Source organism: Triturus cristatus, chromosome 5_2 (genome assembly GCF_964204655.1).
Source record: "Triturus cristatus chromosome 5_2, aTriCri1.1, whole genome shotgun sequence".
Lineage (NCBI taxonomy): Eukaryota > Metazoa > Chordata > Amphibia > Caudata > Salamandridae > Triturus > Triturus cristatus.
This window is the reverse complement of record NC_140588.1, coordinates 436,431,521-436,443,832: the sequence shown is the minus strand read 5'-3', so window position 1 is coordinate 436,443,832 and position 12,312 is coordinate 436,431,521. Positions and strand designations below refer to the sequence as shown.

At 40.5% G+C, this 12,312-nt stretch overlaps 1 protein-coding gene across 1 annotated transcript in view; it reads right to left on the bottom strand.

Annotated features, from left to right (window-relative positions):
* Window positions 1–12,312, bottom strand: part of ADCY1 (adenylate cyclase 1) — a 1,095,828-nt gene that overhangs the window by 287,604 nt on the left and 795,912 nt on the right. Inside the window, exon 9 of the mRNA XM_085606626.1 lies at window positions 588–743. Coding sequence (XP_085462752.1) covers window positions 588–743 — 156 coding nt within the window. The remainder of the gene's footprint in view (window positions 1–587; window positions 744–12,312) is intronic.

Genomic DNA, 12,312 nt, shown 5'->3' with positions numbered 1-12,312 from the left:
CTAGTTCATTGCTTATTATGGTGTTGCATTAGCAAAACATAGCAGTTTTATAATTCAGGACAGGGTATAAAAGACAGTGGGCCAGATTTACAAAAGTAAAATTACACTTTTGCTTAAGTCTACTATTTTTTGGGGGTTCAAGAACTGCGAGTTTATTTTTACTTATCATAAATTTACGTCTGCAGAGATTTTGCACATAAAAAGATTGGCCTCCTATCTTTTTATGTGTGGAGTCACTGCAGTCATAAAATTCCTATGAGTAAAATTAAACTTGTAGCTTGTAAATACCAAAATAATAGTAAACTTACTCAAAAGTGTAAGTTTACCTTTGTGAATCAGGCCTTTGTGAATGTGTACATGCATTTGCTCATAATCTGAGGCAATACAGCAAGCAGTACGGATTGAAGAATAACATATGGTTATAAGCAGAATGCCATTTTCAAAGCTGTACAACTATCATAATTTCATAAGAGTGGGTGTTAAGACTTATTCATATAATTGGTAAAATTTTGCATGACACATATCATTTGTAAAATATATCAGTCATTTTTGTGATAACATTACTGATGTTAACAAGTTTGCATTACCTTGTCATCATCCTCACATGTCATCACGTTGGAGAAAGGGATCTCGGCTTTGAACATTTTACGACAATGCATGAGCTGCACAAGAAGGTAGCAAACAGTCTTAAACTTCATCCTTTTGGCAGGTTTTATGTCCGACAGTATCAGCCCTGGAAATATCTGGAAGTAAAAACAAAACAGAAACAATGTTTTCTACTTAGAAACAACAAATTTCAATCATAAACGATCAACAGCAATACTTTTAAACTAACAAAACAAAGAAAAAACAAAACTTCATTCTTATGTTGCAATATAGTTTTTTTCTTCTAGAAAATATTTTCTTTTGTCATATTCAGGAACAAAGAATTAATAACAAAAATGGGGGTAGGAAAGTTAGGGTAACAGAGTACCCCCTAAATACTTACAAGACACATGAAAAAACACAATATCTTCTATTCATTTGAAAATCAACATCAACATGCCTTTTGTTCTATACCGTATTTTGCATTCAAATCATTGGATATATTAGTAATAACAACTGCTATTCTTGTCGTCTCTGGGAGTACACTCTATATAGAATATACTCTCAATTGATGTGGTGTATTTATATAAACATGTTTGTGTATCAACAACATTCAAAATTATGCAATTTGGCCACGCAATCAAGCAGCACCTAAAAACAAGGTTCTTCTTGTGAGACAAAGATCTTCTTTATGTAGGAGATGTCATACATTACTTAAAATTTATCCTCTGATCTCTCACAACAGTCAACAGTTTATTCACACTGATGTTGATTCTCATATAAATAAAAGTTGCAGATATTCTGGAACAAGGATATGGAATAAGATTAATATGTGTGTGAAATAAACTTCCTACAAAAGAACATCAGAAACAATGTACAATAATAAAATTAAAACCCAAAGTGAAAGACTAAGGGGGATATTCACAATGAAGTGGTGGTGAGAGGCGTTAGCCTTCTTGGCTTAACGCCTCTTATCACCACTTCAGAAACGGGAGGCTGCACCCTATTCTCAAGAATAGGGTGCAGCCTGGCGTTTCCTACTGCGATGGCGCCAAGTTTCATGACTTAGTGCCCATGCAGGCATCCTTGTACCAGAGTGCAAGGGTGTCTGCAAGCAGGGAGGTTTGTTTATGTACAGTAAGGTGTGCTTTCCTGCACATAAACAAACAGAAAATGCCAGTTTGTAACTTACGTGTGCTGCCTCGTGCAGCACACATGTAAGTTACAAAATGGCATTTTTAAAAAAGGTTTATTTATGTACAGAAAGGGACACCTTCCTGTACATGAACAAACCATGGCATTTAGCATTTTCCATGTGTGCTGCACAAGACAGCACACATGGAAAATGAAAAAACGTGGAGAAATGAAGCATTTCTCCAAGTTTTGCCTACTTAAGACCAGGATTTTACTGGTATTAAGTTCGGCACTGCCACCTATTATCGCCGCCCTTGATAATAGGTGGCAGCGTCGAACTCAATGGGTGTTGCGGTGGTACGCCCACTGCAACACCCACTGCTTGCCCCCTTTCACGCTAAATTTAGCGTGAAAGGGGCCCTATTCTCAAGGGAGCATTCAGCCACTTAAAGTGGCTTTAAACCACGTTAAGTGGGTTAACGCTGCCTTGAGAATAGGGCGCTGGCCCTATCGCCACGGGAAAGTCAAAAATAGTGCCGTTCCAGTGGCGATAGGGGCTTGAGAATATGCCCCTAATGATGCAGAGAAAAAGATGTTGTGCTGATATGATTTTAAGACTGCAAGTTCATAGCACATTAGACGTAGGTGTATTGGCTAGGGGTGGGTGAAATCTACATTATTTTACACTCAAAATTTTGCAATATATATCACAAAAATAACACAAAAGTATGCAATATTTAAACAAAAATTGAATGTTGGTATCGTGTGTGAAAATGTAACCAGATATACCATTGACACTGAACATGTTCTGTTTTTCCCTTAGCTGAAGAATATGCATACTTTCGTTTCCATGAAATCCGTCAAACTTTCATGCAATTTGCATAACATGAAATTTGCATATTCTATGAGATTTCGTGGGCCAATGTTTTTTTTTAACCAAGGTACCTGCGCAAGGTGATTATGATTAACTACAGCAAGATGAGAAAGTTAACATATTGAAAGCAGATATGATATGTCTGTGAAAAAAAACATTGAACACATTTGTAGGAATATTTTTCTGAATAGTGTTTCCTCCTTCTTTCATTTTAGATCTATGAAATTAAGAATTGTGCTGTGACTGGACTTGCGAAAAAGTCCAAGGCAACTGTTTCATATGCAAGTGTTGTGCCTTTGCTCTTCCAATGTAAACAAAGCTAATGAAGGAATAGCCTGGATATCTGCCAGAACCTAAAGTTGACACTGGAGTATTGTAATTTATTAATAACTAATCTATTTTAAGAAAACAGTATACGTGCAGGCAACTCTGCTTGTTGCTTGCTGTCAGTATGGAAAGTTGGAGAAATGTATTTTCTCCTACAATCAAACTGACTGTCATGTCTCTTAGAAACACATATTAATATTTTTTTCATATGAGACTTGCCACCTGGTATGAGGTGGTATGAGAGTTATTTGACAAATAGCCCTCATGCCACCAAGCCTCTTTTTCAGGAAGTGGTTTATGTTGTGCTCTGTTTCTGGTGCTCTGTGAGACATCCGCTAACAATATTGGAATGCCTTTACAGTGGATACGATTGAACTGCTTGGAGATACAGAAATAGGGAGGTACTAAGGGAGTTTTTCAGTCACGTGGCTATGCAGCTATCCTCAACTATGTTGTATTGTTACATACAAGTAACGTTAGGAGAGTTTTTATTGCTACTGTCACACTTGCAGAATGGGAAATTCATCACACTCTAGTTAAGGATGGAGCACTTTTTGTGAGTTTTCTCAAATTGTCCCACAGTCCCTTTTCACCCTAGATATAAATACTAATAATTCACTTGTGTTAGAGCAGCAGAAAATTAACTCTAAAAAATACAGCATTTTGTGTTAGATGCCCTGCATCCTCCAATTTCTAAATAATCCTCTAGGTCTTAAACGAGAAGCAAATAAAGGGAGTAAGTGGAAAATGACACAGGAGTGAGTTTATGCCCTGCTTTGGCATAACATCTCAACCCTTCAGCAGGACCCCAAAGACGACACAGTTAAAATTGTGTAGCCTCCATTGCTATAGCACCCTGCTATGCCCTGCTGAAGGATTTGCATTTTCAGAAATGTAACTAAGGGGCACATTATGATAGTGGACAGACTTCAGTCCATCCGCCATCACTGCGGGGAGTGGGACCTTCCACCTGTAAGGCGATGGTCCTGCACATGAGATTACGATGCGACTGCCACAGTGGCGGTTGCATCATCAATCTCTAACATTGTGGCAACAGCCGCAATGTCCGAAATTCGTATTTCCCTGACCTTGATGCCCACAAACCTTTGAGGATAAGGTGTATGGATTCCTTTTGATTATGTGAAGAATTACTTTACGGTTACTGCATCATCAACCGTGGGCAATTCCTATAGTAAATGAGGATAGGAAACTCTATTAGTACCTCCCTATTTCTGTATCTCCAAGCACATATCCACCTTCATTAATTACCAATTAATTAAATAAAAGTAATTAACAGCCAATTATTAATTCATCAATTAAACATTAATTACTTCCCACCCTTAACACTTATAAACACCACAACACATACCTAAACTGTATTACACAATTAACATAATTACCAATTATTTTATTTAAATTAATTAACAACCAATTATTAAATCATTAATAATAAATTACTTTACACATTTAACACTATAACATCTCAATTAAAAAAATATTAATAAATAAAAAATAATCAATAAAAGTAATATAATTAAATTATTTGCCACCCTATTTTCCGATAAACCCACAACCCGCTATGGAACTAAAAACGCAAAATGCTAATTATTTTCTTTTATAACTACTAAAAATTTAGCACATATATTAAAAAGACAAAAAAATTCTTACACAAAAAAAACACACATATATATAAATATATACTAAAATATATAACATCAATTAACAACTATATTTTTGCAAACAGTATTAAATACTTCGAGATTTTTAACATTGATATTACTTACCTAAAATATATTCTTGACCACGAGAATCTGTATGTCGATATATCTGACCCACAATATTTGCAACTCGATATTTGTGCAATTCGATATTTTTGAATTTATATTTTGTCTCTGCACCATTTTTTTCTTATCCAGAGAAAAGTTTTTTAATGTTCCAATATTCATTTAATCAATGATAAAGATCCTTTTGTGTTTTTCTAATAAGTAAAGGATATTTGTACCTGAGGTATACGATTTAGCATAATTGCGGTCCATTAACAACTGTCGTTTCAAGTTTCATTCTTCCTTGTACTACTGAAATGCCATTTTAGTACAGTGTGCACATGTAGACATGTCAGCGACCTGGTAGCTGATGCACTAAAGTCCTTTTTGATTCAGGGGCCAATAGCCCATCTCGTAAACGGGACCAACGACCTCCAGTCGGCGGTCCAGATCGCCTGATTTGGATTCGACTGAACAATGTTCAGTCACATTCCAACATTTCCCTATGGCCGCAAACCAGTCTCAGTTCATGCTCCCATAGGGAAATGGGAGGGGGTGTTAATCCCTGAACCCTGAGGCAGGCACCTCAAAGTGCCTTCCACGGGGTGAAGAGATTAACTGTGGGGCACAATAGGTGTCCCCTCAGCCCACCAACCAGAGGACGTGCACACAAGGGGGCCCTGCTAGGGGACCCCGAACATGCTTTCTAACAGGGTTTTCATGTCAGAAAGGCCGGCATGGCAACCATGCCGGGAACCATGCATCATAATCCCAAGGGTGGAAAGACCGCTCTTTGGCCTCAGACTGGCTGCTGGGCTCCTTGTGTTCATCGGAAGCTAGCCGGAATGACCGTCCGGTTTCAATTCCAACTTGTAATCAGCTGGTCGGAATTGAAACCGACAATGGTGGTCGGAAAGCCTCCAACCAAAGGTCGGAGGCTTTCTGACCGCCATCGTAATGAGCCCCTTGGTATGTTTGCACACTCGCGGTTTTGCGACCCAATCTTCACTTTCTGCTGCAACAGTTGTGCCATTCCATTGCAGTGCAAGAGGGACATTTGGTAGGATTTAATTCTGATCCATTAATATAAATTAGGGAGGATTTTGTTTGAAGATTCCACCGAACAGGCTAAAATTCAGGGGATGGACTCTGTAGTCATAGAACTCCATTCCTACATTCACCAAATGCCTCGTTTTCATTTTTTATTCCACAACCTTTCGCATACATGATTAGGGACTGAAATCAAAGACACAAAATAGTCACTTTGAGAATGGCATTAGAGGGTGCATACATCAGTCCTGGTTGTTGTAAGATTGCTGTATGTATAATCGACAGTCCATATTCACAAAGAAAAAGCAGTTCCTCAGGACGGCTTTCATTTTTTAAATGGATACAACTTCTTATTGGGTGTCGGAATGTAACCAATGGTTTGCAATCTCAGTTGCAATGGCAAGCCAATAAATAACACATTGCACTAGGAATCGAATGGGGAGAGTGATGTCTCTTTTGTGCCCCTCCTCCTTCTGTAGGTGTAGCTTCATTACATTTGTGGCTTGTGTTTTTTTTTGTCTCAAACCCTTAGCACATCCGGCCTCCTGGTATTGGCAGCACCAAATCAACACTGTAGTGCAAGAGGTATAGACTCCACAGTGTCAATTTACTCTGATATAATACTTCAAAGAACAGAGCCGAGGTTAATTATCAACTCACACAACGCAGCAGTTTATTTATTTTGCTGATTACTTATGCTAAGGATCATGTTTACTTAAAAATTATGTAAAAGGAAGCCTCTTCCTATGTTTCTATGTGTTCATTGTTTCACACAAAGTATAGGTTTAACCAGTTGTTGTAGACTTTTATGATAAATGTTTCAGATCTACATCCGCATCTGCTACAGAAACCTAGTTTTACGTGTCCTTTTTATATATACATGTTACTAAGATGAATACTTAGATGGTGCACAATTTTTCCATGTGTAGCACCTGTGCCTCAGTGAAGTATGTGCAAAAGAAACAATTGATGGATGAAATGCTGGACAATGCAAACATTCACCCCCAATCACAAGGATCTGGATTGAATTCATCATGCTTTTGCTCACCACACCACCCCAGTTTGGACCCAGCCATATGCAAATCAGTATTGACCCTGTTCCTTATGATAACAGTCCAGCCCAAACTGCCAAGACAGGTTCTCTCTGGACTGGAAACAAGCATCCTGGGACCAGTTTCAGGGTTTCACCCTTCCTCAGCCAGGCTAGCTTGAATCCAGTGGTGTAGTGAGCACGGGACCCGCGTCTGTGCATTCCCTTCCCACTTGGTGCGACATATGCAAAAGAAACAATTGATGGATGGAAAGCTGGACAATGCAAACATTCACCCCCAGTCACAAGGATCTGGGTTTATTCCATCATTCTTTTGCTCACCACACCATCCCATTTTGGACCCAGCCATATGCAAATCAGTTTTGACCCTGTACCTTACGGGAACAGTCCAGCCCGAACTGCCAAGCCAAGTCCTCCTTGGAACGGAAACAAGCACCCTGGGCCTGGTTTCACGGTATTAGCCTTCATCAGCCAGGCTAGCTTAAATCCAGTGGTGTAGTGAGCACGGGACCCACGTCTGGGCATACCCTTCCCACTTAGGGCAACATATGCAAAATTAACAATTGATGGACGAAATACTGGACAATGCAAACATTCACCCCCAGTGACAATGATCTGGGTTTAATCCATTATTCTTTTGCTCACCGCACCACCCCAGTTTGGACCCAGCCATATGCAAATCAGTCTTGACCCTGTTCCTTATGTGGACAGTCCAGCCCAAAATGCCAAGCCAGGTACACCCTGGACCGGAAACAAGCATCCTGGGACCGGTTTCAGGGCATCACCCTTCATCAGCCAGGCTAGCTTGAATCCAGTGGTGTAGTGAGCACAGGACACATGTCTGGGCATATGCTTCCCACTTAGGCTGACATATGCAAAAGAAACAATTGATGGACGGAACGCTGGACAATGCAAACATCCACCCCCAGTCACAAGGATCTGGGTTTAATCCATCATTCTTTTGCTCAACACATCACCCCAGTTTGGACCCAGCGATATGCAAACCAGTCTTGACCCTGTTCCTTATGGAAACAGTCTAGCGTGAACTGCCAAGCCAGGTCCTCCATGGCCAAGATACAAGCATCCTGGGACCAGTTTCAGGGTTTCACCCTTCCTCAGCCAGGCTATCTTAAATCCAGTGGTGTAGTGAGCACGGGACCCACGTCTGTGCATACCATTCCCACTTAGGGCAACATATGCAAAATTAACAATTGATGGACGAAATGCTTGACAATGCAAACATTCACCCCCAGTGACAATGATCTGGGTTCAATCCATTATTCTTTTGCTCACCGCACCACCCCAGTTTGGACCCAGCCATATGCAAATCAGTCTTGACCCTGTTCCTTATGTGGACAGTCCAGCCCAGAATGCCAGGCCAGGTACACCCTGGACTGGAAACAAGCATCCTGGGACCGGTTTCAGGGCATCACCCTTCATCAGCCAGGCTAGCTTGAATCCAGTGGTGTAGTTAGCACAGGACACATGTCTGGGCATACGCTTCCCACTTAGGCTGACATATGCAAAAGAAACAATTGATGGACGGAATGCTGGACAATGCAAACATCCAACCCCAGTCACAAGGATCTGGGTTTAATCCATCATTCTTTTGCTCACCACATCACCCCAGTTTGGAACCAGTGATATGCAAATCAGTCTTGACCCTGTTCCGTATGGAAACAGTCTAGCGCGAACTGCCAAGCCTTGTCCTCCATGGACCTGATACAAGCATCCTGGCACCAGTTTGAGGGCATCACCCTTCATAAGCCAGGCTAGTTTGAATCCAGTGGTGTAGTGAGCAAATGTTGATGAGTGTCTGGAGGAGTGTCAGAGAGAGTGGGCTGAGCTGTGAGGACACTGCTCCTGGTGGGGTATTTACCATGTAATTTGCAACCTGTAACCTAAGCTATAACTTCATCATTAAATCTACAACTTGTTCAGCTACATGAACTGGCTACCTGACTCCTCCCTAACAGGAGGGAATCTTTCAATTAGAACAGTTATGAATTGAACTTCTGAGGACTTCCTGTTCACTAATGAAAAGATAAATAGCAGAGGTGGTCCCGGCAAGATTATAACAGGCTCCCTTAGTTTACACTGGAATAGTCCAAAAACGTATTTTGCCCTTTTTCAAAGGTTGTTTCAAAACTCTCTTATACCGACCAGTGCCATATCTTCACTGGTGCCATATGATCATTTTGTATCAGTTAATTTTACCTTTTGCAGAAAAAACATTCAACACAAGGCAAATATTCCCACTATACACTGAACACATACTGTCAGTCAATTACTTTCTTTTCTCGGAGCTTATAAAAATGGTTTCCTCCTCATTCTGTATCTCATCATGATCCATGATGCTTCCCAGACAATATTTCTTTGAAACTTGGGGGTGATGACTTTCTCATAAGAAGAATACTATATGCATCATTTCCCTGAGTATTTCTCGTAATTTGTCAGGGCAGATTAATGAAAAATATATTATGGATCGTTTGATGCTCTTTTGACATGACACAGATATTTGTGGCTACACAATCAAAAAATGTCTCACGAGACTTGATTGATGAATTCTTTCAAGGATGCAAAAAAATGCAAACAATTGTTGGTTAGAAAATGCAACAATGTTTTTACTTTTCTTCAACTTCTGTATCATAATATATATGTTCTAGAATTTCACTATATGATTCAGCATCAAACCAAGTATTAACAAAAAAGTCCAACTTTTCTGCTGTTAGAAAAAAGAATGCTGCTCCAGTCACGGGAGCTTCTCATTGACACATTATTGTGTTACATGCTACTTTCATTATTACATTTTGTGATGCTGAATTGTTTCGTCTTGTTTTATTTGTGTCATTGTGATGTGCTGTTGTGTTTGTGAGTTATGTTTTCTATTTTATTGTGTCATTCTGTATTTTATAAAAACACTGATGTTGCAGAAACAAATGCACATAGCTCATACAAGAAAATAGTACCTAATAAATAGTGCAAACAAGGTCAGGAGACTGCAGGGGGAAAACAAACCTTCCTTCTAATCACCCACATAGCTCCCAAATATTTGGCAACAGAGATGGCGACAGCTGACAAAAAATCTGCCCTAAGAATACGAAGGGCAGTGGAATGATTGTGTACACCTAGCAACCTATAGATGGGAGCTAACCAGTTACTGTCAGGGGAAATATAGGCTGGAAAAAAAGTAGGCATGCAGCACATTCTCCTCTAAAAAAAACGTACAAGCTGGGCACACAAAAGCTCCCCCAGCAGCTCAGTTAGAAATGAACGCTCTCAGTGGTGCCCACTTGGAACTGAAAGTATATCTTCCTGTCTGATGCAACAGCCACCTGGTCCCAAAAGAGCTCTAACATAGGAGTGGGATTAAACTCAATGAAATCATTGATAAGCTTAGAGCAGATGGTTCTTAAGGATTCAATGGCCGTTAGATTTGCCCAATAATGCTTTTTGAAAAGCTCCTTGGTTGGTAAATAGTTTCTGGATGCTCCCACAACTCAGACATTCAAAGTGAGTAAAGTGCCTCCTTAATGCGTGAAAGCAATGGTGCCCTATTTAAACAGTCACATCATATCATATCAGCAGGACTTTTAGAGCGCAGCTTATCACCCCAGGGGGCATCCAGGCGTTAAGGATGAGCCGTTTAGTTGAACAGCCAGGTCTTGAGTGCTCTCCTGAAGTCGACAAGGGTGGTTGAGGTGGTGGTGGCAAAAGCAGTCAGTCTTCATAACATCCTTAAGGCCTTCAACGTAAGGAACAAGTTCTGGGATAGTCCATAAACATCACCAATAAAGTAATGGACATAGCCACATCTTGCCCGACAACCCTTTTAGACCCAGATCCTGGAGAAGTGGGTACAATAGCTTACAAGGGGGAAGAGAGACAAGATTTCTAAGAAATTAATTTTCAGATTTAGTCAATTCTTTATGGTTAGAGAAACCCCACAGTTCCGCTCCATACAAAGCAGGTTTGGTGTATGAAGCTGAATATTCCTTAAGTTACACATCCAAGATCAGTTTGAGTTTTGTAGCTTCCTTATTGACGTGGGAGCACCAAGTCATATGCCTGTCGAACTTCCCTTCAAGATAAGTAAAGGAGTCAACCCTCTCAAAGGCAGTAGCGGCCCGTGGTGGGAGTGCTGCTGGGCGCTGACGTGGGGTGGGGGAGGGGCAGGGTGGGGGTAGTAAACTACGGATTATGGCTGATTAGAGGTAAGTAAGCATATAAATAAATAAAAAGAATTTCGTTGCACGCGCTGCATCGGCAAATGCGATGCAGCGCACACAACGAACTTCGTTTTATTTATTTATATGTTTACTTACCTCTAATCAGCCATAATCCGTAGTTTACTACCCCCCACCCTGCCCCTCCCCCGCCCCACGTCAGCGCCCAGCAGCACTCCCACCACGGGCCGCTATTGCTCAAAGGGAACCCCTCAAAACAATATTGCCCTTAAACAATGTATGCTGATTAAACGCCATCACTTTGGTTTTTAGAAAGGTTGATCTCCAGACCATGGGCAATACAAAACTCGTTGAAACGATTTAAGAGTTTCTGAAACCCTCTCAGGATCTTGGAGATCAACAAAGTGTAATCCGCAAAGTGGAGAATCAGAGTTTTGGTTTGTGCCAAAAAGGAAGCATGTGCATCAGATTGGGACAAGAAATTTACAATATCATTACTAAATAACGAAAAAAATGTGTGGGCCAAAACACAGCTCTAATGAACGCCTTTGGAAACTGGCACCCTATCAGACAACTGTCCCTGTTCCCCCGGGAAACATCCATTACCAAGCGGGCATTGCATCGGGTAATACAACGCAAATCGTTACAACGGCTTGCGCTGGATGGCGCTCTAATATTAGGAATAGTATGATTTACTATTCCAACACCTTCCCTACTGTACGTAGACTGGTGTTGGAATAGTAAATCATACTATTCCTAAGTCCAGCGTCCTCCAGAGCAAGTTGTTGTAACGACTTGCGTTGTAAAAAAAGTGATGTAACGTTCCGCGATCATTTTGATCACGTTGTAACATCACATATTCGTTCCCCCATCTAATGAGTGCATAATTGTCGTTGTGTTACCAAATTATTAATGAAAAAATGTGTGGTGGCATTCCCTAGTCAGAAAGGGCTTTCCAGAAGCCAGACCAGAGTACCAGGTCACAAGCCGATTATAGATCTACAAAGGCAACTTAAAGGTTACCCTTACCGATCACCACAGTCCTCCAATAATTCAACAAGAAATAAAAGACCTGAACAGTGGTTGAGACCTTTTTACAGAAACCTGCCTGAAAAGAAATGAGAATGTCTTTCTCCATAACCCAAACCTGGATTTTTGTCAACATACATCGGCAGAAGACTTTTTGGAGGCAATCTATTAAGCTGATTGGGAATAATTACTCGATTGGGATCGGTTGCCTTTTTGTTTGCGGATAGATAAAATTATTGCACCCTTCTAAGAATCAGGAATGGGAGCCCCTTCTGCAATGGCATTAGCAACAACTAAGATATAACTGGGCCA